Source organism: Manis javanica, chromosome 4 (assembly GCF_040802235.1).
Source record: "Manis javanica isolate MJ-LG chromosome 4, MJ_LKY, whole genome shotgun sequence".
Classification (NCBI taxonomy): Eukaryota; Metazoa; Chordata; class Mammalia; order Pholidota; family Manidae; genus Manis; species Manis javanica.
In genome coordinates, this window is record NC_133159.1 from 41,699,048 (window position 1) to 41,725,851 (window position 26,804).

The window sequence follows — 26,804 nt, forward strand, 5'->3', positions numbered from 1 at the left end:
TTTAGTTTTGCATTTCCCAGCAGGCTATATAAATTGAATTGCACTTTTGTGTTTGACTCAAATTTCACTTAGCATAATGCTTTTGATATTCATCCATATAGGTGGGTGGATGGATGTAGTATAATTTATCATTCACCTGCAATGCATGAAAAGTTCCAGTTGTTCTGGATCTTTGCTGTACTTGGTATTGCCTTGTTTTGTTTTGCTTTGTTTTAATTTTTACTTTTCTAATGAGTTTTTTCTATATCTCATTATGGTTTTAATTTGCATTTCCCTAGTGATATTGAACGTGTTTTCACATGCTTATTTTCCATCTGTAGTTCATCTTTTGACCTTAAAAATTGGGTTGTTTTCTTTATGAATTTTTAGTACTTTATAAATTTTGGATACAAATCCTTTATCAGATAGTGCATTTTACAGATGTTATGTTCCAGTTCATGGCTTGTGTTTTCATTTTCTTAACTGTCTTTCAGAGAGTTGAAGTCTTCAATTTTGATGAAGTACAATTTATCAGTTTTTATTTTATAGTTTAGTTTCATAAGAAATCACAAAATTTCCTCCTCTGTTTTCTTCTGTAAGTTTTATAGTTGTAGCTCTTACATACAGATCTATGATTCATTTTGAGTTAATTGTTGTACAGGGCATGAGGTAAGGCTCCAAGTTCTTTTCTTTTTTCTTCTTCTCTCTTCCTTCCATTTCTTCCTTTCTTTCTTTTTTGGCATAAGGATACCAGTTGTTCTGGCACCATTTGTTAAGAATATTATCCCTTTACTATTGAATTACATTATAAATAGTTTACTTTCTGTGTATGGGTGGCTTCCTGGACTCTGTTATGTTCCACTGGCCTATGTGTACATATGTGGATTTATTTTTATTTTTACTGTTGAGTACTGAAAGTGTAAATTTGATCTAAAACATTTCTTTCTTTAATTTGGAAAATTCTTATTTATTATTTCTTTGAATATTACTTCTTTTTTATTCCCAACATTGTTTTCTTTTGGACCTCCTTTTCCATGTTGGAGACTCTAAAATCAGTCTTTGATATATCTTAACTACTATTTTGTATAATTTTTCTCTCTGCTGTTTTGTGCTGGATCCTAGGGTACATTCTTCACTGAATTCTTACAATTTAATATTTCTTCAAGAAAATTACTAATTAAAGAGAAATAGAACATAATAAGGCTTACACTTATTTTTAAACTTGTAGATTTACCTTCTGAACAAAGCAAGAAGACAATTATAAGTACATAAATATTAACCTTGCAAGTTAAATCGTTTTTATATTTGAAAACTACTTTCAGTCATCTGTATTTTTGTATTTGCAGACACATTCATGTTCTCTCAATTATTCCTTGGATATCCTAAATCTAATCCTTGTGAACTGAGAGCACATTTGTGTAGCGTACAGTAACATAGTGATGGGTAGGTATGAGGACACTGTTGACACTGCCTTAAACCTTCCAGGGGCTTGTCACTGCAACTAAAACAAACTCGAAACTCATTCCTATGTGTTCTAGTCCCTAAAGATCTCTTTGACCTTACCTCTTAATATTTCTATCTTCATGACCTTTGAACCCATCAACTAATTTCCAACTCATGGCTTTTGCACTTACTGTTTCCAGAACTGGAATTATTCTTCTCAGATCTGTACTGTCTGGTTTCTTTTCATTCAGGTCTCTTCTCAGTTATTCCTTCCTCAGAGGATTTTCCCTAGTCCTCTTGGCTGAGAAGTATTCTCTCTTCTGCCCCCATCAATTTTTCCTATTACCTTCCTTGTTTTATTTCTTCAAAACATTTATCACTAATTTTACTAACTAAAGTTGTTTGTCTTCCTCCTTACATTATAAATGTAAGCTTTGTAAAGGCAAGATTTTTATATGGCTCAACTCTGTGTATCAGCCCTTAGAACAACAAATAATCTGACAACAATGTTTTAGAGGCTTAATAAAAAAAACATGTGGATTGAAGGAATTAATAAACTGCCATGGTGCTACTAAGAAGCATTTTCTGCTACTTGCAGAAAAGCAACTTAAGGAAAGGAGGGTCCTGAGAGAATACTTCTGTTAATAAAAATGCTGTGCTTGTTATTCCTGACTTCTTGCTGCACTGGGACTTGGAGACACAGAAAATACTATTTAGTCAGCCTTCGGGTGTTTCTGAGACCCCATGTTGCTGGTCCCTGAGAAAGAAATACCATGGGTAGCTCAAGCAGGTCACTTGGGAAGTTTATAATTTCAGATCTTTCAAAGATCATTTTCTTTTTACTATTTGTTTTTGTCACCTACTCTCATTCTAAAGTCCTCCTTATTTGTTACCTTTAAATTGTGTTAATCCAGATGAATTTCTGGTTAATTTTTTTTCTTATATAGATTTATCAAAAGGCAATGGAAATTTTAGAGCACTATATTACTGATTTGTATGTTATTAATAAATTACATTCATCTTTGAATTTTATTTTTATTAATAATGTTATTAATAAAACTGTAAGCCCAAAATACAATGGAATTTGGTACTTCATTTTTTAATGTGTAAGTTTATCTCAGTTTAATAATATAGGTGCATACTCACTATTAACTTAGAAAACATATATTTAGAATATTTTAAGCCACCACCTCTTGGCCATTTTCTGTCCCAAGTATTTAGAAGAAAAACTATTGTGAACTAGAGGAGAGGGAAAAAGAGATTATTAGAAAGTAGTCTTTCAAACAATATAAAAAATTGATAGGATGTTTATAAAAACATGATCAGTGTTCTGCTTGTGGAATGACTGAAAGTCAGGTTTTATGTGTATTAGAAAATATGAACACATGTATCTCTTTTTTGAGTCAGTATCTAGCAGCATTTATCGTATAGTAAATGCTTGATCAATCAATACCCTGGTAACATAAAACAGATTTTAGTAGCTTGTCATTATTTTCTCACGGACTGAGAAATTACACTGCTTATTATAACCTTTAGTATTTCTGAAGCAAGTCACTTTTTATCTGTAAAACAAGAAAATAAAAAGTTTCCTAACTAATGTGTTTCCAGGGAAAGAGGAATGTCATTGGTGTTTTCACTGTCATCAATAATTTTCTTGCATTGTTTTTCCAGTTAAAAGTTTTATCTCATGGCTCAGGTTTTTATTTTATTTTTCCAATTAAGTGTGAACATTTTTGGCAAATTAAATTTATTTTGTATCTCTCTGTGAGCAAAGGGGCCATGGTATTGGTGCTTTTGCAAAGTAATTTTTTTCAATTGATGAGAAAGTAATATGGAATTATTTATGAAGAAGTGGTGTAAGACTAATAGCTTATTATTTATTGAGCACTCACTGCATGCTAGGCAGTGTATTCATTTCTTTATGTGCATTATTTCATCTCTCAACTACAACTCTACGAGATTCATACTGTTCTTGTTCCCATTTTACATATAAGGAAACTGAGAGGCACTGAGGGCGTAACTTGCCCAAGATCACACACATAGCTGGTAAGTGGCTGACCCATGTTTGAACTCAGCTGTGTCTTCTCTGAGTCCCATGTTTTGAACTATAAGGAGCAGTAAACTGTCTCTTCAGCTTTTTGAAGTTATGTGGTAAATCTCACAGATGCTCTAAACTAAGGAAGGGCCTTTTATGAAATATTCTTGCTTAACTGCAGTTTATTGTATTAAAGAGAACTTGAAGGTGCTATTTAAATTCTTTTGATAATTTGAGGTTTAGTAATATTAATGGTTTAAAAAATTAGTATTTTGTAAAATAAGTGAACCATTTGTAAATTGTTCCATTTGAGTTGATGTGAAGATTGATAAATTTGCTTTGAAACAAAAGGAAGCTATTGTCATATAGATATTTAAATTATATTTGAATTGAACTTAAAAATGGCTGTTTGCAAGCACTTTGAAAAACAAAATTTAAATTCCTAATTTAAGATAGAAAATGGCAAATTATTATATATTTTATATATATATAAAATGTACATATACACTTCATATATATAGTAAACAAGTTACTATATATGTATATTTTATATATATTAAGGCAATGTGATCTATGAAAAGACTAGGAGATTGAAAGATCTGTCTTCCAGATCTTATTTTGCCACTTACTTACCCCATGTCTTTTGAGAGTCAGTCACTTCACCTGTATCTCCAAGCTTCAATTTCTTCATCTGTAAAATAAATCTCCAAAATTCAAGGAAGTGGTACCTACTCTGTTAACCTAGTGGTACTGCTCTGATGATTACATGATTATTGTCATGTAAAATTGCCTTATAAATTATTGCTATAAGTCATTTGACACCCTTGCCAGGTCATTTAAGCTCAGAAGCAACAGTTGATGTCTATTTTAGTTATATGGATTTTACAGTGGATATACAGAATTTGTCCAGTGGATTCATTGTATTGAATGTTCTCATAGAGAAATGCCTGCATAAATAAGTATATAACAAATTTTTTTAGTTCAAGAGCCCTAGGTTGTGTTCAAATGAAAGCTTTCCTTTTTCAAATTCTCATCTCAAAAAAAAGGGCTTAATTTTTGCTGTTATCTGTACTTGTGGAATGTTACTTGTTTGTAGACGAGATGTTGAATGGCAGCTTAAACTAAATCACTTGTTAGGATTGATAAGCGATCTACTTTAAAAAATTTTTTTAAGAAAGCAAGTGCTTGAAGGATAAGAGATATTTTATAATGTAAGGGAACATAGTGAAGAATCAATCTGAGTGTGATGGGGATGGAGAGGGGAGTGTTATGAGGTAGAAGCATAAAGGTGATCAATATCTGTGGAGAATAACCAGTAGTAGATTCTAGTTTGTACTTGGGAAGTCCCAAAAGGAATACTGAATGAATACCTTGAGTACCAGGCCAACATAGTTTTCACCTGTGAGCTGTATTCATGAGGGCAATTTTATGAAACATAAATATTATGCTATCATTTGAGTTTTAGAGGAATGCTATTTTGTACTCTCCATTGTGGAGGGGAAAAAAATGCATCCCTTTTATTTATCCTCCTGACCATAAAAAGATGAAAATTTATCTAAATCTTACCCTAAAATCTTTAATAAAGCAAAGAAAATCCTATAATGGTTTGGCTGATCATTACATGTATATTTGCATTGAGGCAATAAGAGTTACAGTTTTTTGAGAACACAGTGTTAGACTTTTTATATATATCCTATCAGTTATTCTTCACAGCAGGTCTGAAATTCAGTGTAATTTTCCCCATTTTATACATGGATGTTCAGGTTCATAGAAGTCAAGTAACTTGCCCCCAAATCACATAATAATGAATGATCGAGCTCATATTCAAACCTATGTCTGTGACTCTAAAATCTGTGATTTTTTTTTTTCAAAATATCATACTGCTTCCTTAAATGGGGCTTTTTTGGCTTTATAGATCTAGCCCAGAAGTTTAAATGTGCAGCCAGATTTGGTTAATCCTGGGTCAAGAGGACTACCCCTGAAAGTATCTGGCAGATAGACTGTGAGATGGCTCAGCCACAAAGCTTCTCTGAGTTTTGTGGGGAGGTGTTCCCTTCACTTGTGGAACTTCCTATCAGTGTAGCTTCCCACTCAACAAGGATTCCACGACCCATCACTGAACTGTTCTGCACACTGACTCTAGTTTTCAAGGAAAGTAAATGTTAACTTTCCTGCTGGAGATTTCTATATTTACTGTTATTTCTTTCAGAGGTATCAAAGGAAGCTTGCACATGTTTGGTGAACATATCTGCTGTTCCATTACTGAGCAGCTCTTGTCAGAAAGTTCTTTTGTAATTCTAAACTGAGGAAAAAGCCTCCTTTAATGAAAGACTTACTTGTTACTGTTTCATTAAAACAATTTTGAATGAGCAAGTGCTTATTAAAGGGCATTTTTAACTTAAAAAAAAACCCTGCTTAGTATGAATTAAAATAAGCCCTAAGTTGTTTATGTATCATATTTGTCTCAACCAAAATTACAAAGACTAAATGCTATCTGTGGCACTATTTTCATAAATTTTCTGCCCTCAATGTCTCAAACTTACAGTCTTAATTCATTAGTTTATAAATTGACTTTATTCGCCCAATGAGATTATAAACTCTGTGAGAGAACATACCTAATCTTAATATTTTTATGACCTTTGAGGCAATAATTCTTATCCTGAGACCTCTGAAGTAATGCATGTACTAAAGCTGCACAGTCTAAGGAAGGCATCAGTATATTTTGCTTCTGTATAGACGGACTTCTGTGTTAACACAAGCTATTTCATGCTCACCAGAAGCCCTGATAAAATTGGAAAACAAATTTTCATTTAATAAATACTTTTATTAAAAAACCATACAAAGATTTGTCTTCCATAGTGAAAGGTTGGAAATTAGTGTTTGATAATGTCTAGCCCATTGTTGAGTAATAATGATTATTAAAAATATGATTGACTTATTAACAGACAGTAATCAGTGAACTTTTTTGTTTTAGGGAATGTGGTGGGCAACTTGGGACATTCATTCTTCAGTCAAAGTTTCCTTGGCAGTAAAGAACATGGTGGATTCATATATGTGACATCTACCTACCAGTCACTGCAAGACCTAGTACTGCCAACCCCACCTTACTTGTTTGGGATTCTCATCCAGAAGTGGGAAACTCCTTGGGCTAAAGTATTTCCTATCCGACTGATGTTGAGACTTGGAGCTGAATATCGACGTAAGTAGTAAAATACCTTATTCTAAGTCATCTGACCAAGACATGATGACCAAGTAAAGGCCTGAACTATTCCAAGCTCCCTTGCTGATACAATTCAACAGCAATAGTCTGTTGAAATAGCTAAGCTAGATTTGAGCATTGTCTGTACTTATTTTGGCTGTAATGAGTAGAAATAAAAATATCAAATGAGGAAATTTGTGATTACTTATTACTTATAAATGTTTTATAGTTCATTGATAGATACATGATCATCTTCAGAAAAAATGAATAGAAACTTAATAGGTAACTATTTTTATAGTATATATAGCAAGCATATTTTTTATCACTTGGTTATGTAAAATAGTTATAATGAATTATGTTTTACATAACATACTGGAAGCTAGTGCTTATAGAGATCCCTGTCACTTGGTAAAGTAAGCAACAAAGAAGCTTGCTTTCCCATGGCTGTAGCAGTACAGCTAAGTTGTGATTTTTTTTTGAGACATTAAGGCCTAAATGCAAGCTTTGTTTTAAACTTTATGTTGTTACCTAATCAAAATTGCCCTGGTCTAGGATTCAGAACACTTGAATGAGGTTCTTAATTGTATCCCTGACTGGTGGGCAAGTTACTCAGGTTGTCTGATTATCAGTTTCTTTGCAATTGGAGATAATAATCTTACCTTTTATATTATATAGGATTGTTAAGAGGATCAAATGAGATAATGAAAAATTATTTTATAAACCATGAAACAGTGTACTATATGTTTTCAGCAAGTCAACCTCATTCTTTCACTTACATATTCATTCCTTCAACAAGAGTTTTAATAAAGGCCTACCATGTGTAATAAATCTTGGGAATTCAGAAATAGTTGAGACATGTTGATAGGCTCTTGAGAGCCTTTGTAAGGAAGACATAACAGATACTACAATTAAAGTAGTATATTGTGTTAAAACACATGATCAGAATTAATGAAGTTCTTTGGTAGCTCAAAATGGGCTCTTATTTCACCAAGAATTAAAGAGTTGGATAGGAAACATTTAGACCAAGGTGCTTCTGGACTGAACTGTGAAAGGGGTATATGAGTCAGTAAATGAAGTAGGGAAAGGAAAGAATCGTATGCAGATGAAACCACATGAATACCTTCCTGTCTTGTACAGGCAGTTCAAACCGTAAAGTAAAGGAGCGAGCCAACTAATAGAATCACCTCCTGTTTGGCTTTTCTGAGGAGGATCCTTGTTGGGAGATGGGTACGAGCAAACTCTTTTAGAGTTACTGAACACAGAGGAATTGGGAGATTTGTTTCCTCTTCATATTAGTCCACTTTGAAGAAGAGTGCTTCCCTACGACACGACCTTGTTCCTTTTTGAAACTGCTGTATCAAAAGCCTTATCCTGGTTGTTGAAGGACTTACTGTGGTGTGGTTTGTAAAAGACTCAGGTGCCACCATGCTAAATACTTTTGAGCCCTGAATCCCATATGTTCTGATAAGCCATTTACAATTATATTTTGAAAACTTACAAACCATAATGTTTCCTTTACCAGAGTTTTAAGCTGATCTTAAACTTTATCAAATTTTTAAACTTAGTCTGATCATTTCTCACTTCCACAGTTTATCCATGCCCACTGTTCAGTGTCAGATTTCGGAAGCCGTTATTTGGAGAGACGGGGCATACCATCATGAATCTTCTTGCAGTAAGTTGGGAATTTTTTTTTCCTTACTGGGTTTGTATGGGAGAAGCAAAAGAGAAATTTTATTATTTTGTTCATAGTTATACTCCTGCCGCTTTAGGCAGGTGAAGATTTATGCTGAAGGAAAAGAACAGAACATACATATTCTTTGGAAAGTATATGGAACTTTGGAGTGAAATAGTACAGGATTCCAGTCCTTGACTATGCACTTACTATCTAAGTGACCTTGCAGGATTATTGTGAGGACTAGAGGTAATGTATAATTAAATCACCTAGCATTCTTTCTTGTTTCTGTTTTAAGCCTGGCATCCCAGGGGTGATCTGTATAGCTTAACATTTAGCCAAAGATTGGTCAGAGATTGTGTTCAAATACCTCAAGCCAGAAAGACATCCATTCGTTCCTGACAGATTTGTGTGTGGACAGGGATTCAGACTTCATTCTTTTTCTTTCCAGTGGGCTCTCATATGTCTCTGCCCATGCATAGGCTCTGACTCTGTTGACCAAGGATGTTGGTTGGCTTGGCCTACTAAGATCTCTGATGCATGTATGCACAGACTAAGGTCAATCCTGGGTATTTGGAGAGTTGATGAAGCTCTCTCTGGCTGTTTCACCTCCCAGAACACCTTGTTAAGTAAATCTCTGACTTGTCTGGCTGTCATTACTTGCCCCAGACAGTCTAGCCAAATCAAGCCAACAGAGCTGCTGGCCCTCTTCACTAGCCACTTAGATCACTACTTTAACTGACAACAGTCCAACTCAAGCAAAACCCTTCAAGTAGCAAAGCTTATTGCTCTCACAAATTACCTTGTCCTGGTTGAGCTGCCTAGCAGGGTTAGGGGCAGACCCAGACAAGATCACAAACTCAACTCTACTTTTCTTACTTGAAGTTTAGTAGTTTTCATAAACACATCTCAGGGTGATGTATGCTTTTGATCTAATTCCAGAGCACTGAAATAATTGTTTTTTAAAAAACTTTTTGCCCAGTTTTTTGAGGACTTGGAATTGCTTTTTGAGGAATGGATTTGTTTATTTCCTCACTGTGTCATGCAGTTATAGTTCCAGTTGTTTTTTTAAAGAGATTTAAACAATGAGAAAAACTCTTACAGGTTTACCAATGTAGTTAACATTTTTAGTGCTTTTCCTTCCTTTGTGTAAATCTGTATTTCCATATGGTGTCATTTTCCTTGTGCCTGAAAGATTTCCTGTAACGTTTTTGTACAGCGGGTCTCCTGATGAGAATTCTTTCACTATTTGTATTTCTAACAACATCATTACTATACCTTTCATTTGAAAGATATTTTTGCTGGATGTAGAATTCTAATTCTAGGTTGACAGTTTTATTTTTTGAGTGTTTCTAAAATCTTGCTCTACTGTCTTCTGGGTTGCATTGCTTCATACGAGAAATCTTGCTTTTGTTTTCTCTACATAATTTGTTCCTTCTCTAGTTGCCTTTAAATTTTTTAAAAAACATAAATGTTTAAATTTTTTTAATTAAAAACTTTTTCATTTTATCACTGGCATGGAATAGTTTATGTCCCTTGATATAGTTCATTTTTCATGTCTCTTGTGCTTAGAGTTTGTTGAGCTTTTTTTTAATTGAATTATAGTTGATATACAATATTAGTTTCAAGTATATAACACAGTGGTTCACCAGTTACCCACATTATGAAATCCTTACCCCAACAAGTGCAGCTACTATCTGTCAACATAGAAAGATGTTAGAAAATCATTGGCTCTACTCTCCATGCTGAACTACCATCCATCCAGTGATCAAATTATATTATGATTGAGAATTTTTGTGCTCCTTTATTCCCCTTACACTGTCACTTACCCCTCCCACCCCTTCCCCACTATAACCATCAGTCACTTCTCAGTGTCTGTGAGTCTACTGCTTTTTTAAAAAAATTTTGTTTTGTTGTGTATTTAGATTCCACAAGCAAGCAAAATCATACTGTATTTGTCTTTCTTTGCCTGGCTTATTTCATTTAGCATAATACCCTCTAGTTCCAGCCATGTTGTCAAAAATGGCAGGATTTCTTTTTTTTTATGGCGAATAATATTCCATTGTATATATGTATTACATCTTTATCCATTTATCTATTGATGGACACTTTGGTTGCTTCGATATCTTGGCTATTGTAAATAATGCAGCAATAAACATAGGGGTGCATGTATCTTTTTGTATCAGGGATTTTGTTTTCTTTGAATAAATTCCTGCAAGTGGAATTACTGGGTCATATGGTATTTCTGTTTTTAGTTTTTTGAAGAACTTCCATACTGTTTTCCACAGTGCTGCACTAATTTTCGACCAACAGTGTAGGAGGGTTCCCTTTTCTCTACATCCTCGCCAACACTTGTTATTTCGTATCTTTTGAATAGTGACCGTTCTAACTGGTGTGAGGCGATATTTCACTGTGGTTTGATTTGCGTTTCCCTGACGATTAATGATGTGGAGCATCTTTTCATTTGCCTGTTGGCCATCTTCTTTGGAAAAATGTCTGTTGAGGTCCTCTGCCCCATTTTTAAAATCAGGTTATTTGTTTTTTTGGTATTAAATCATATGAGTTCTCTATATATATTTTGGATGTTAACCCCTTATCAGATAAATCACTTACAAATATATTCTCATATACTATAGGATGCCTTTTTGTTCTATTGATGGTGTCCTTTGCTGTACAGAAACTTTTTAGTTTGATGTAGTCCCATTTGTTCATTTTTGCTTTTGTTTCCCTTTCCCAAGGAGATGTGTTCAGGAAAAAAGTGCTCATGTTTATATTCAGGAGATTTTTGCCTGTTTTCTTGAAGAGTTTTATGGTTTCATGTCTTTCATGTAGGTCTTTAATCCATTCTGAGTTTACTTTTGTATATGGAATTAGACAGTTATACAATTTAATTCTCTTGCATGCTGTTGTCCAGTTTTTATAGCACCAGTTATTGGAGAAACTTTTCCCCACTGTATATTCATTGCTTCTTTATCATATAAAATTGACCATAGATGCATGGGTTTATAACTGGGCTCTCTATTCTGTTCCACTGATCTATGGATCTGTTAGTTTGCCAGTACCATACTGTTTTGATTACCTCAGCTTGGTAGTAGAGCTTGAAGTCAGGGAGTGTAGTACCCCTAGCTTTGTTCTTTCTCAGGATTGCTTAGGCTATTTGGAGTCTTTTGTGGTTCCATATGAATTTTAGGACTATTTGCTCTAGTCCACTGAAAAATGCTGTTGGCATTGATAGAGATTGCATTGAATCTAAAAATTGCTTTGAGCAGAATGGCCATTTTGGTAATACTAATTCATCCTATCCATGAGCATTGGATAGATTTCCATTTATTGGTGTCTTCTTTAATTTCTCTCATCAGCATCTTACAGTTTTCAGTGTATAGGTGTTTCACATATTTGGTTAGGTTTATTCCTAGGTATTTTATTCTTTTTGATGCAATTGTATTGTTTATATATAGGAATGCAACAGATTTCTGTATATTGGTATGTATCCTGCAATTTTGCTGAATCCATTTATTAGTTCTAATAGGTTTTTGATGGAGTCTAGGGTGTTCTATATATAGTATCATGTCATGTTCAAATAGTGACAGTTTTCCATCTCTCTTACCAATTTGGATGCCTTTTATCTCATTATCTTGTCTGATTACTGTGGCTAGAACTTCAGTACTATATTGAATATAAGTGGTGAGAGTGGACATCCTTGTCTTGTTCCTGATCTTAGAAGAAGAGCTTTCAGCTTTTCACCATTGAGTATGATGTTAGCTGTGGGTTTGTTGTATATAACCTTGATTATGTTGAAGTATGTATCCTCTATACCCATTTTGTTGAGAGTTTTAATTATGAATGGATGTCAAATTTTTCAAATGCTTTTTCAGCATCTACTGCAATGACCATATGGCTTTTATCCTTTTTTTTAATGTCTTGTATCACATTGATTTATGAATATTGTACCATTCTTGCATCCCTGGAATAAATCCCACTTGGTTGGAATTGGTGATCCTTTGGCTATATTTTTTAATTCAATTTGCTAATGTTTTGTTGAGGATTTTTGTTTTGTATCTATGTTCATCAGGGATATTGGTCTATAATTTTCTTTTTTGTGGTGTCACCTGGTTTTGGTATTAGAGTGATGCTGGCCTCATAGAATGAGTTTGGAAGTATTCCCTCCCCTTTTACTTCTTGGAACACTTTAAGGAGGATGGATATTAGGTCTTCTTTAAAAGTTTGGTAGAATTCAGCTGTGAAGCCATCTGGTCCAGGCATTTTATTCGTAGGTAGTTTTTTGATTACCAATTCAATTTTGTTGCTGATAATTGGTTTGTTGAGATTTTCTGTTTCTTCCTGGGTTAGTCTTGGAAGGTTGTACTTTTCTAGGAATTTGTCCATTTCTTCTAGGTTGTCCAATTCATTGCCATGTAATTTTTCATCGAATTCTCTAATAATTATTTGTATTTCTGTGATATCAGTTGTGACTATTCCTTTTTTTGTTTCTGATTTTATTTATTTGTGTACTCTCTTTTTTCCTTGCTAAGTCTGGCTAGGGGTTGATCTATTTTATCTTCTCAAAGAACCAGCTCTTGGTTTCGTTGATTTTTTTCCTATTGTTTTATTCTTCTCTATTTTATTTATTTCTGCTCTGATCTTTGTTATGTCCTTCCTTCTATTAACTTTGGGTTTCATTTCTTTTTCTTCTAGTTTCTTTAATTGTAAGTTTAGACTGTTTACTTAGGATTGTTCTTGTTTCTTGAGGTAGGCCTATATTGCTGTTTACTTCCCTCTTAGAAACTTTTTTGCAGCACCCCACGTATTTTGAACTGTTGTGTTTTTGTTTTCATTAGTCTCCATGTATTATTTGATTTCTTTTTTGTTCATTGATCCATTGATTATTTAAAAGCATGTTGTTTAGTCTCCATGTGTCATGGAGTTTTATGTTTTCTTTGTGTAATTTATTCCTAGTTTCATACTATTGTGATCTGAGAAGATACTTGATACAATTTCAATCTTTTTTAATTTATTGAGGCTCTTTTCATGTCCTGATATGTAGTCTATTCTGGATAACATTCCATGTACACTTGAGAAAAATGGGTATCCTGATGTTTTTGGGTGGAATATTCTGTAGATGCCTATTAAGTCTATCTGATTTAATTTGTTTGTTCAGTGTCTTTGTTTTCCTTATTTATTTTCTGTCTGGTTGATCTGTCCATTGATGTAAGTGGTGTGTTAAAGTTCCCTAATAAAACTGAGTTGCAGTCTGTTTCTCTCTTTTGTTAGTATTTGTTTTACATATGGAGGTGCACCTATGTAGGGTTCATAGATATTTATAACTGTTATTTCCTCTTGTTGGACTAATCCCTTTATCATTATGTGATATCCTCTTTTGTATCTTGTTACATTTTTTGTTTTGGAATCTTTTTTGTCTGATACAAGTGCTGCCACTCCTGCTTTTTTCTTCCTATTATTTGCATGAAATATCTTTTTCTAGCCCTGCACTTTCAGTCTGTGTATGTTTTTAGTGCTGAAATAAGTCTTTTGTAGGCAGCATATAGATGGATTTTGTTTCTTTATCCATTCTGCCACCCTATGTCTTTTGATTGGTGCATTCAGTCCATTTACATTTAAGGTGGTTTTTGATAGGTATTTACTTATTGCCATTTTATTAATTGTTTTTGGTTTGTTTTTGTGGTTCCTCTCTGGTCCTTTCTTCCTATCTTTATCTAATATCTGTCCCAACTTCTAATCACATAGTTGATCTTTCTGGCATGGCTAGCTCTCACCCTGTCATCTGGTTAGCATGGACTGTGTAGAGGCCCACCATGAGTCACCAGATACATGGACAGTGAGGCCCACCATGAATAACAAATACCCTCCTATCAGTCAGGAAATTCCAGGGGTTTGGAGACTACTTCCCAGGAACCAGAAGCAAAGGCAGCCGAATTCATTATAATACAATAATATTCTACCCAATGCTCCAGACTTTCACGGTTTTCCTATTTGGATTTTGGGAATATGACTATTCCCAGACCTGTGTATCAGGTAATGTTCTCAATCATCACTTCAGGCAGTTCTTTCACTGACCTCAAAAGTTTCCCCACACACATTTACTAATCAGAACTCTGATGAATACTGGGAAGGGACCCTCTGCAAATCTTTGGAGTTCTGTCTTTGCAGTTTTCTCCTCTTGAAACTCTGTCCTGTAAGCTCCCACTACCTTGGTTTTTCTGGAGTCTGTTTCATCTCCTCAGCACAGGAAATCTGCCAGCCTCTGCTAGGGTTCCTTGTGCCTGAGCCTGGAGGCTTTCTTAAGGCATGAAAGTGCATCTTTGCTTCCTTTCTTTCAGGGATCTTTTGTTGCCTAAGATGCAGTGTCTTGAAAATTATTGTTTCATGTATTTTGTGCAGTTTTTTTGCTGTTTCAGCCAGGAGAATAAATCTGTTCCCCTTTTCTTCATTTTGGCTAGAAGTGCAAATTTTTTTATTTTAATCTATAAGATCTCTCTTTCACCTACTATGCCAACCTCATTCCCTTTATCCCTCCCTAGTAACTGTAGTTTTTAGTTACATTTTTGACAAGACAGTTATTCTTAGTGATTGTAATCTGCTCTGGAGTGAAAAGGAGATACTTATCCTGTAATCTAATAACAGAAGCCAATATTTTATGGCCTTTGTCAATTTATATAAATATGTATTGGATTATCTCCTAAAGCATCTTGCTCTCTATCCCTACCTTTTCTCCCTCTAGCTTACCAGGACTTACAGTCTTTTGACTCCAACACCTTTCCACTTCCTCTCATTCCCTTTGCTTTTCTCTACTGATCTTAAAGATTCCACAGTTTCAGTAAGTCACGTTTTGTATAATTCTAATTCCTTTGTCTCTTTTACCCACTGTTGTGGTGGCCTGACAAAATGTAAACCCTGGTTAAATCTACCTCTTTAAATTTTTTTAAAAAAATTTATGAACAGTAAAATTCACCCTTTTTGGAGTACATTTCAAGAGTTTTGACAAATGTATATAGAGATATGTTACTACCAGTGTTGCATTCAAGGTACAAAACAGTTCTGTCATTCCAGAAAATTTGCTGATGCTCTGCTAACATCTGGTATCCACTGATCTCCTATCCCTATGTGTTTGGCTTTTTCAGACTGTCATATAATTGACTTGCGCAGTGTGTGACCTTTTCATTCTGGCTTTTTTATTTATCATAATGCATTTGAGATTCATCTGTGTTGTTGTATGTATTGTTGGGGAGGAAATAAAATATTTTTCCTCTGCTCATCTTAGGTTCTTGGGATGGGGCTGTATAAATTAGACTGGTCAAAGATGGATTAACAAGAGGCACATTTTAGGGTGGTGTATTCTGTTACCCTTCAGTATCAAATAGTTCATTCATCTTCATTGCTAAGTAATATTCAATTGTATGTGTGAACTACAGTTCATCTGTTTGCCTGTTGATGGATATTTGAGTGTTTCTAGTTTTTAGTGACTATGAATAAAGCTGCGATAAACAATTATGTATGCAGTCTTTTGTAGTTCTCATTTCTCTTGGGTAAATATCTGGGAGTGGGATAGTTGTCCCATATTGTATATCTGACATTGTAAGGAACTGTGAATCTGTTTTCCACAATGCCTCCAGTATTTTTTATTCAGCAGTAATCACAAGAGCTCTCTTTTTTTTCCCCAGCACTTGTTATTTCTCCCTTTTTGTTTTTAAAATTGCCATTCCAAAAGGAGTTTAGTGGTTTTAATTTTTATGTTTCTTTGTAATAAATGATTTAAAGTATTTTTTCATGTGCTTATTTGACCTCTTTGTATCTTCTTTAATGAATGGTCAGATTTTTGCCCATTTAAAAAAAAATGGTGGTTATTTTCCAGTTGTTGAGTTTTGAGATTTTTTTTCATGCATTCTGAATATAAATCCTTTGGCAGATTTGTATCATTTGTACATATTTTCTCCCAGGCTATGGTTTATCTTTCCATTGTCTAACATTGTCTTCAATAGAACAAAAATTTTAATTTTTTTGAAGTCTTACTTAATAATTTTTTTGCATGCTTTTTATATTGTATCTTAAGAATTGATTGACTACACTTATATCACAAACATTTTCTCCCATGTCATCTTCTAAAAGTCTATAGTTTTATGTTTTATATTTAGGTCTATAATTATTTTTAATAAATTTTTGTTTGTAATTGTGAGACATTGTATAAAGCTTTTTTTTTTTTTTTAGATAATGATTTTTTATTGAAGGGTAGTTGACACACAGTATTACATTAGTTTCAGGTGTACAACACAGTGATTGAACATTTATATATATGATAATTCTAGGTACCAGCTATCACCATACCAAGTTGTTACAATATTTTGACTATATTCCTTATGCTATACATTACATCCCGGTTACTTATTTTACAATTGAAAGTGTGTACTTTTTTTTTTTTTTTTTTTTGTGAGGGCATCTCTCCTATTTATTGATCAAATGGTTGTTAACAACAAAAAAATTCTGTATAGGGGACTCAATGTTCAATGTATAATCATTAATCCACCCCAGGCCTAATTTTCGTCAGTCTCCAATCTTCTGAAGCATCACGAACAAGTTCTTACATGGATAACAAATTCTTACATAGTGAATAAGTTACATGGTGAATAGTACAAGGGCAGTCATCACAGAAACTTTCGGTTTTGATCATGCATTATGAACTATAAACAGTCAGTTCAAATATGAATATTCGTTTGATTTTTATACTTGATTTATATGTGGATACCACATTTCTCTCTTTATTATTATTATTTTTAATAAAATGCTGAAGTGGTAGGTAGATGCAAGATAAAGGTAGGAAACATAGTTTAGTGTTGTAAGAGAGGAAATGTAGATGATCAGGTGTGTGCCTGTAGACTATGTGTTAATCCAAGCTAGACAAGGGCAATAAAACATCCACGGATGCAGCAGATTTCTATCAGAATGGGGGCGGTGGGGGAGGTTCTAAGCCTCACCTCTGTTGATCCCCAATTTCTCACCTGATGGCCCCCCTGCGACTGTGCCTGTCTTAGGTTGTTCCTCCCTTGAGGAATCTTACCCGTCTCTGGCTAACCAGTCATCTTCTGGGGCCATACAGGGAAATGTAAAGTTGGTAAGTGAGAGAGAAGCCTTATTGTTTGAAAGGGTTAGTTTTTTACTTCTTTGCATATTTATGCCCTGTGGCTTCTATGCCCAGCATTTGTCTTGAGGTATCTTTACCACTTGGAAGAATTGTGATACATGATAAATTCGATATGAGGCACGAATTCTATTTAGGGGTTTTAATTAGGGAGGAAGAAGAAAAGCTATAGAAGTTGCAGGCAGAAGAAAACATGGGAAGATTATTTCTTTGACATATCTTCTTGTAGAGTAACTTCAGCATGTATAGGTTTTAAGCTACTAATTAAATTGCGCACACACATTAACATAATAGGAATACAGTTACATAACCAAAGCATACCTATAATTACCAGCCATCTCCAGTGAAACCAAGAAAATCAGTTAGGCACCTTAGGCATTTGTGAAAACTTATCTATGATATGGTGGATGTTGTCCAACTGAACTTGAACAGTCTGAGAGAAATCAGACAAATTAAAACAACCCATTCCTGGGGACTGTTCACATCCATATGTTCTTTTAACAATAAATAGTCTGTAGTTGTAAGATTTTGGAGCGCTACAGTTTGCACTTCTCCTAATTCTTGGTTGAGTTCCAACAGTGTAGATCCAGTCAAATTTGTTGTTTTACTGTATGCACAGGCCAGCCTAGATATCTCCTTCTTCATTCCCATGGCAAGTCCAGAAACTGGTGGGATGAGTGCATCTACACCTGTAGCAGCGCATGGATCTTTGTTGGGTTTTTTGATGATCATCTTCTGGCATGAGTCTTCCAGAGAGTGCTGATGTTGGAAGTTCTTTTTCATATCGTATCTTAGTTCATTTTCGGGGTAGCCAAATTAGGCTTCGATCCTCTGTATAAGCACAAACAAATCCTTTGCCTACCCTTTTATATGCCCTTTATACCACTGTGTAGAACTCATTGGAGGACACCACACAGGAACTGCTTTTTTTTGTTTGTTTGTTTGTTATCATTAATCTACACTTACATGATGAATATTATGTTTACTAGGCTCTCCCCTATACCAGGTCCCCCCTATAAACCCCTTTACAGTCACTGTCCATCAGCATAGCAAAATGTTGTGGAGTCACTACTTGTCTTCTCTGTGTTGTACAGCCCTCCCCTTTCTCCCACCCCCCCATGCATGCTAATATTAATACCCCCCTTCTTCTCCCCCCCACCTTGTCCCTCCCTACCCACCCATCCTCCCAGTCCCTTTCCCTTTGGTACCTGTTAGTCCATTCATGAGTTCTGTGATTCTGCTGCTGTTTTGTTCCTTCAGTTTTTCCTTTGTTCTTATACTCCACAGATGAGTGAAATCATTTGGTATTTCTCTTTCTCTGCTTGGCTTATTTCGCTGAGTACCCTCCAGCTCCATCCATGTTGCTGCAAATGGTAGGATTTGCCCTTTTCTTATGGCTGAGTAGTATTCCATTGTGTATATGTACCACATCTTCTTTATCCATTCATCTATCGATGGACATTTAAATTGCTTCCAATTCTTGGCTATTGTAAATAGTGCTGCGATAAACATAGGGGTGCATCTCTCTAAATCTGTATATTAATTTTGTTTTGTGTAACTTTGCTGATTTCAGTTATTAGAGCTAGTAGTTTTGGAGTAGATTCTTTAGGGTTTTTTATGTACAATATCATGTAATCTGCAAACAAAGACAGTTTAACTTCTTCGTTGCCAGTCTCTATGTCTTTTTTTCAAATTAATTTTTTATTTTTGGGTATAATTTATCTACTGTTACATGAGGAAAATTATGTTTACTAGACTCCCCCCATCACCAAGTCCCCCCCACAAAACCCATTACAGTCACTGTCCATCAGCGTAGTCAAATATTGTAGAATCATTACTTGTCTTCTCTGTGTTTCACAGCCCTCCCTGTGACCCCAGACACATTATTCATGCTTTACATGCTATTTGTAATGCCCCTTTCTTTCACCACCTCTTGTCCCTCCCTTCCCACCCATCCTCCCCAGTTCCTTTCCCTTCAATAACGGTTAGTCCATTCTTGGGTTCTGTGTTTTTGCTGTTGTTTTGTTCCTTCAGATTTTTCTTTGTTCTTATACTCCACATATGAGTGAAATCATTTGGTATTTGTCTTTCTCTGCCTGGCTTATTTCACTGAGCATAATACCCTCTAGCTCCATCCATGTTGTTGCAAATACTAGGATTTGTTTTCTTCTTATGGCTGAATAATACTCCATTGTGTATATGTACCACATCTTCTTTATCCATTCATCTACTGATGGACACTTAGGTTGCTTCCATTTCTTGGCTATTGTAAATAGTGCTGCAATAAACGTAGGGGTGCATCTGTCTTTTTCAAACTGGGCTGCTGCATTTTTAGGGTAAATTCCTAGAAGTGGAATTCCTGGATCAAATGGTATTTCTATTTTGAGCTTTTTGAGGAATCTCCATACTGCTTTCCACAGTGGTTGAACTAGCTTACATTCACACTAGCAATGTAGGAGGGTTCCCCTTTCTCCACAACTTTGCCAACATTTGTTGTTTTTTGTCTTTTGCATGGTGGAGATCCTTACTAGTGTGAGGTGACATCTCATTGTGGTTTTAATTTGCATTTCTCTGATGACTAGCAATGTGGGCAATCTTTTCATGTGTCTGTTGGCCATCTGAATTTCTTCTTTGAAGAAGTGTCTGTTCAGTTCCTCTGCCCATTTTTTAATTGGATTATTTGCTTTTTGTTTGTTGAGGTGTGTAAGCTCTTTATATATTTTGGATGACAACCCTTTATTGGATCTGTCAATTATGAATGTATTCTCCCATACTGTAGGATGCTTTTTTGTTCTATTGATGATGGTGTCCTTTGCTGTACAGAAACTTTTCAGCTTGATATAGTCCCACTTGTTCATTTTTGCTTTTGTTTCCTTTGCCCACGAACATATGTTCATGAAGAAGTCACTCATGTTTATGTCCAAAAGATTTTTGCCTATGCTTTTTTCCAAGAGTTTTATGGTTTCATGACTTACATTCAGGTCTTTCATCCATTTCGAATTTACTTTTGTGTATGGGGTTAGATAATGATCCAATTTCATTCTCTTACATGTAGCTGTCCAGTTTTGCCAACACCAACTGTTGAAGAGGCTGTCATTTCCCCATTGTATGTCCATGGCTCCTTTATCATATAGTAATTAACCATATATTTTTGGATTAATATCTGGACTCTCTATTCTGTTCCACTGGTCTGTGGGTCTGTTCTTGTGCCAGTACCAAATTGTCTTGATTACTGTGGCTTTGTAGTAGAGCTTCAAGTTGGGAAATGGGATCCCCCCACTTTATTCTTCCTTCTCAGGATTGCTTTGGCTATTCAGGGTCTTTGGTGGTTCCATATGAATTTTTGAACTGTTTGCTGCAGTTCATTGAAGAATGCTGTTGGTAATTTGATGGGCATTGCATTGACTCTGTAGATTGCTTTAGGCAGGATGGCCATTTTGACTCTATTAATTCTTCCTATCCAAGAGCATGGGATGAGTTTCCATATGTTAGTGTCCTCTTTAATTTCTCTTAAGAATGTCTAGTAGTTTTCAGGGTATAGGTCTTTCACTTCCTTGGTTAGGTTTATTCCTAGGTTTTTTATTCTTTTGATGCAATTGTGAATGGAATTGTTTTCCTGATTTCTCTTTCTCTTAATTCATTGTTAGTGTATAGGAAAGCTACAGATTTCTATGTATTAATTTTGTATCCTGCAATTTTTCTGAATTCCAATATTAGTTCTAGTAGTTTTGGAGTGGAGTCTTTAGGGTTTTTTATGTACAATATCATGTCATCTGCAAATAGTGACAGTTTGACATCTTCTTTACCAATCTGGGTGCCTTGTATTTCTTTGTTTTGTCTGATTGTCATGGGTAGGACCTCCAGTACTATGTTGAATAACAGTGGAGAGAGTGGGCATCCCTGTCTTCTTCCCAATCTTAGAGGAAAAGCTTTCAGCTTCTCGCTGTTAAGTATGATATTGGCTGTGGGTTTGTCATATATGGCCTTTATTATGTTGAGGTTCTTGCCCTGTATACCCATTTTGTTGAGAGTTTTTATCATGAATGGATGTTGAATTTTGTTGAAAGCTTTTTCAGCATCTATAGAGATGATCGTGTAGTTTCTGTCCTTTTTATTGATGTGGTGGATGATGTCAATGGATTTTCGAATGTTGTACCATCCTTGCATCCCTGAGATGAATCCCAGTTGATCATGGTGTATGATTCTCTTGATGTATTTTTGAATTCGGTTTGCTAATATTTTTGTTGAGTATTTTTCATCTATGTTCATTGGAGATATTGGTCTGTAATTTTCTTTTTCGGTGTGGTCTTTGCCTAGTTTTGGTATTCTATGAAGCCAGAGTGATACTGGCTTCATAGAATGAGTTTGGAAGTATTCCCTCCTCTTCTATTGTTTGGGAAACATTGTGGAAATTTGGTATTATGTCTTCTCTGTATGTCTCATAAAATTCAGCAGTGCGTCCATCTGAACCAGGGATTTTGTTCTTGGGTAGTTTTTTTATTACTGCTTCAATTTCTTTGCTGGTAATTTGTCTGTTTACATTTTTTGTTTCTTCCTTCATCAGTCTTGGAAGCTTGTAATTTTCTAGGAATTTGTCCATTTCTTCTAGGTTTTGCAGATTGTTAGCATATAGATTTTTGTAGTATTCTCTAATAATTTTTTTATTTCTGTGGTGTCTGTAGTTATTTTTCCTTTCTCATTTCTGATTCTGTTGATATGTGTAGATTCTCTTTTTCTCTTCATAAGTCTGACTAGGGTTTTATCTATTTTGTTTGTTTTCTCAAAGAACCAGCTCTCGGTTTCATTGATTTTTTTTTTCTATTATTCATTGTTCTCAATTTTATTTATTTCTACTCTGATCTTCATTATGTCCCTCCTGCTGACTTTGGGCTTCATTTGTTCTTCTTTTTCCAATTTCTATAGTTGTGACTTTAAACTATTCATTTGGGAATGTTCTTCCCTCTTTAGATCGGCCTGGATTGCTATGTAATTTCCTCTTTGAACTGCCTTTGCTGTGTCCCACAAAGTTGGGGCTTTATGCTTTCGGTGTCATTTGTCTCCATATATTGCTCGATCTCTGTTTTAATTTGGTCACTGATCCATTGGTTATTTAGATGCATGTTGTTAAGCCTCCATGTGTTTGTGAGCCTTTTTGTTTTCTTTGTACAATTAATTTCTAGTTTTATGCCTTTGTGATCTGAGAGGTTGGTTGGTAGAATCTCAATCTTTTGGAATTTACTGAGGCTCTTTTTGTGGCCTGGTATGTGATCTATTCTGGAGAATGTTCCATGTGCACTTGAGAAGAATGTGTATACCACTGCTTTTGGGTGTAGAGTTCTGTTGATGTCTGTTAAGTCCATCTGTTCTAGTGTGTTGTTCAGTGCCTCTGTGTCCTTATTTTTTTTCTATCTGGTGGATCTGTCCTTTGGAGTGAGTGGTGTGTTGAAGTCTCCTAGAACAAATGTATTGCATTCTATTTCCTCCTTTAATTCTGTTAGTATTTGTTTCACATATGTTGGTGCTCCTGTATTGGGTGCATATATGTTTTTAATGCTGATATTCTCTTGTTGGGCTGACCCCTTTATCATTATGTAATGTCCTTCTTTATCTCTTGTTACTTTCTTTGTTTTTACGTCCATTTTGTCTGATACCAGTACTGCTACACCTTTTTACTCCCTATTGTTTGCATGAAATATCTTTTTCCATCCCTTGACTTTTAGTCTGTGTATGTCTTTGGGTTTGAGGTGAGTCTCTTGTAACCAGCATATAGATGGGTCTTACTTTTTTATCCATTCTGTTACTCTGTGTCTTTTGATTGGTATATTCAGTCTGTATACATTTAGGGTGATTATTGAAAGATATGTACTTATTGCCATTGCAGGCTTTAGATTTATGGTTACCAAAGGTCCAAGGTTAGCTCCTTCACTATCTGTCTAACTTAACTCACTTATTAAGCTATTGTAAGCACAGTCTGATGATTCTTTCCCTCCCTTATTTATCCTCCTCCAATCTTTATATGTTAGGTGTTTTATTCTGTGTTTTTTTGTGTTTTCTTTGACTCCTTTTGTGAGTAGTTGATTTAGGTTTTTTTTGCATTTAGTTAGTATTTGGTTGGTCTGCTTTCTTTGCTGTGATTTTATTTTCTCTGGCAACATCTATTTAGCCTTAGGAGTGCTTCCATCTAGAGCAGTCCCTCCAAAATACCCTGTAGAGGTGGTTTGTGGGAGGCAAATTCCCTCAACTTTTGCTTGTCTGGGAATTGTTTAATCCCTCTGTCATATTTACGTGACCATCGTGCTGGATACAGTATCCTTGGTTCAAGGCCCTTCTGGTTCATTGCATTAAATATATCATGCCATTCTCTTCTGGCCTGTAAGGTTTCTGTGGAGAAGTCTGATGATAGCCTGATGGGTTTTCCTTTGTAGGTGACCTTTTTTCTCTCTCTAGCTGCCTTTAATACTCTGTCCTTGTCTTTAATCTTTGCCATTTTAATTATTTTATGTCTTAGTGTTGTCCTCCTTGGGTCCCTTGTGTTGGGAGTTCTGTGGGCCTCCTTGGTCTGAGAGACTACTTCCTCTCCCAGTTTGGTGAAGTTTTCAGGAATTATGTCTTCAAAGACACTTTCCATCCCTTTTTCTCTCTTTTCTTCTTCTTGTACCCCTGTGATGTGAATATTGTTCCATTTGGATTGGTCACACAGTTCTCTTAATATTCTTTAATTCCTAGAGATACTTTTGTCTCTATCTGCTTCAGCTTCTCTGCATTCCTGTTCTCTGATTTCAATTCTATTAATGGCCTCTTGCACCTCATCCAGTCTGCTCTTAAGTTCTTCCAGAGATTGTTTTATTTCTGTATTCTCCCTCTGTACTTGCTCCTTTAGCTCTTGCACATTTCTCTACAGATTCATCAGCATGGTTATGTCCTTTATTTTGAATTCTTTTTTGGGGATATTGGTGAAGTCTCTCTCCCCAGGCCCTCTCTCAGGAGTTGCCTGGGTAATTTTCGACTGGACCAAATTCTTCCGCCTTTTCATGGTGATAGAGGCAGCTGTAGGCAGGTAGCATGTGTGTCAATTGGGAGAACAAAGTCCTTTCCTGCTTGCTGGTTGCCTTGCCCTTCTCTGCTACCTGTGTCGGTTAACCGCACTCCTGGAGCAGCCTCCGGTTTAATCCCCTAAGCTCCCGTTGTGGGGTCTCTGTCCAGGGCAGAGCCCTGAGGGGAGTGGCAGGCATGCTGAGTGTGCTCTCCTGGGAAAGTGGTGACCCCGCCGGGCAGCTATGTGGTGTCTGTGGCCTTTGGGTCTGGCCTAGGCGGCTGTGTGCTGGGCTGAGATTCTGGGCGGCTGCTGGGTTTGTGGCTACTCCTGGGCCACTCTTCCACCACCACCACTGGCTCCCATGGGCTGCTCCTGGGCCCCTCTGGTGCCACCGCCACTGGCGCGTGTATACCACTCCCAGGCCGCTCAGTCGCCGCCGTCGCAGGCTCGTGCGGGCTGCTCTTGGGCCCCTCTGGCACCACTGCTGCTGGCATGCACAGGCCACTCAGCCACTGCCACCGCAGGTTTGCACGGGCCTCACCTGTACCCCTCTGGAGCTGCCACTCCCGGTGCGTGCAGCCACTCTCCCACTACTGGGCCAGTGTGTTGGGGTCTGCGCCAGTTGGGGGAACGACTGGCAGGCTGCTTATCACCATGAGGGGCTTCAGAGCTGCACTGCCACCCACGGGGTTTGGTCGCCTAGAGTTTCCCGGGATTCTCAGGTGCTGGGCTGAGTGTGCCGGGTTGACTTCGTCCAGCTATGAGGTCCCTGTCCCTTTAAGACTTGCAAAAAGCACTCACTTTTCTTTTTTCCCAGGGGCACTGGTTGCGGGGACCCGCTCGTGGGTTTTGCTTTTCCGTTTCTCTAATATCCAGCACACCATGCACCGTGCGTCTGCACTCCTAGTCCGGACTACCAGAGCTGGTTGTTTAGCAGTCCTGGGCCTTTACTCCCTCCCCGCTTCGACTCCTTTCTTCCCACCAGTGGGCTGGGGTAGGGGGGCACTCGGTTCTCAGCAGGCCACAGCTTGTATCTTACCCCCTTCCTGTGATGCTGAGTTCTCACAGATGTAGACGTGGCCTGGCTGTTGTACTGTATCCACTGGTGTCTCTTTTAGGAATAGTTGTATTTGTTGTATTTTCAAAAATATATATGTTTTTGAGAAGAGATTTCCGCTGAACTACTCATGACGCCATCTTGGCTCCTCTGCCCCTGTATGCCTTTTATTTCTTTGTGTCGTCTGTTTGCCGTGGCTTGGATCTCCAGTGCTATGTTGAATTTAAAAGTCAGGAGAGTTGGCATCCTTGTCTTGTTCCCAATCTTAAAGGAAAAGCTTTCAGCTTCTCACTGTTAAGAGTAATATTGGCTGTGGGTTTGTGATATATGGCCTTTATTATGTTGAGGTACTTGCCCTCTCTACCCATTTTATTGAGAGTTTTTATCATGAATGGATGTTGAATTTTGTTGAATGCTTTTTCAGCATCTATGGAGATGATCATATGGTTTTTCTCCTTTTTGTTTATGTGGTGGATGATGTTGATGGATCTTGGAATGTCATACCATCATTGCATCCCTGGAATAAATCCTAACTTGATGATGATGGATGATTTTTTTATGTGTTTTTGAATTTGGTTTGCTAATATTTTGTTGAGTATTTTTACATCTATGTTCATCAGGGATATTGATCCATAATTTGCCTTTTTTTTGTATCTTTCCCTGGTTTTGGTATTAAAGTGATGTTGGCCTTGTAGAATGAGTTTGGGAGTATTCTCTCCTCTTCTACTTTTTGGAAAGCTTTAAGGAGGATAGGTATTATATCTTCACTAAATGTTTGATAAAATTCAACAGTAAAACCATCTGGTCCAGCAGTATTTTTCTTAGGTAGTCTTTTGACTACCTATTCAATTTCCTTGCTGGTAATTGGTCTACTCAGATTTTCTGTTTCTTTTTGGGTCAGCCTTGGAAGTTGTATTTTTCTAGAAAGTTGTCCATTTCTTCTAGGTTATCCAGTTGGTTTGCATATCATTTTTCATACTATACTCTCATAATTCTTTGTATTTCTGTGGTGTCCATAGTGATTTTTCCTTTATCATTTCTGATTTTGTTTATGTGTGTAGACTTTTTTCTTGATAACTCTGGCTAGGGGTTTATCTATTTTGTTTATTTTCTCAAAGAATGAGTTCCTGCTTTCATTGATTCTTCTATTTTACTCTTCTTAATTATATTTATTTCTGCTCTAATCTTTATTATCTCCCTCCTTCTTGTGACTTTGGGCCTCATTTTTTCTT

At 36.2% G+C, this 26,804-nt stretch overlaps 1 protein-coding gene across 4 annotated transcripts in view; it reads left to right on the plus strand.

Annotated features, from left to right (window-relative positions):
- ZFYVE9 (zinc finger FYVE-type containing 9) overlaps positions 1-26,804 on the plus strand; it is a 230,793-nt gene that overhangs the window by 165,567 nt on the left and 38,422 nt on the right. For all 4 annotated transcript variants that reach the window (XM_037021848.2, XM_037021850.2, XM_073233939.1 and 1 more), the window contains 2 exons: positions 6,432-6,656; positions 8,246-8,328. In XM_037021848.2, coding sequence (XP_036877743.2) covers positions 6,432-6,656; positions 8,246-8,328 — 308 coding nt within the window. The remainder of the gene's footprint in view (positions 1-6,431; positions 6,657-8,245; positions 8,329-26,804) is intronic.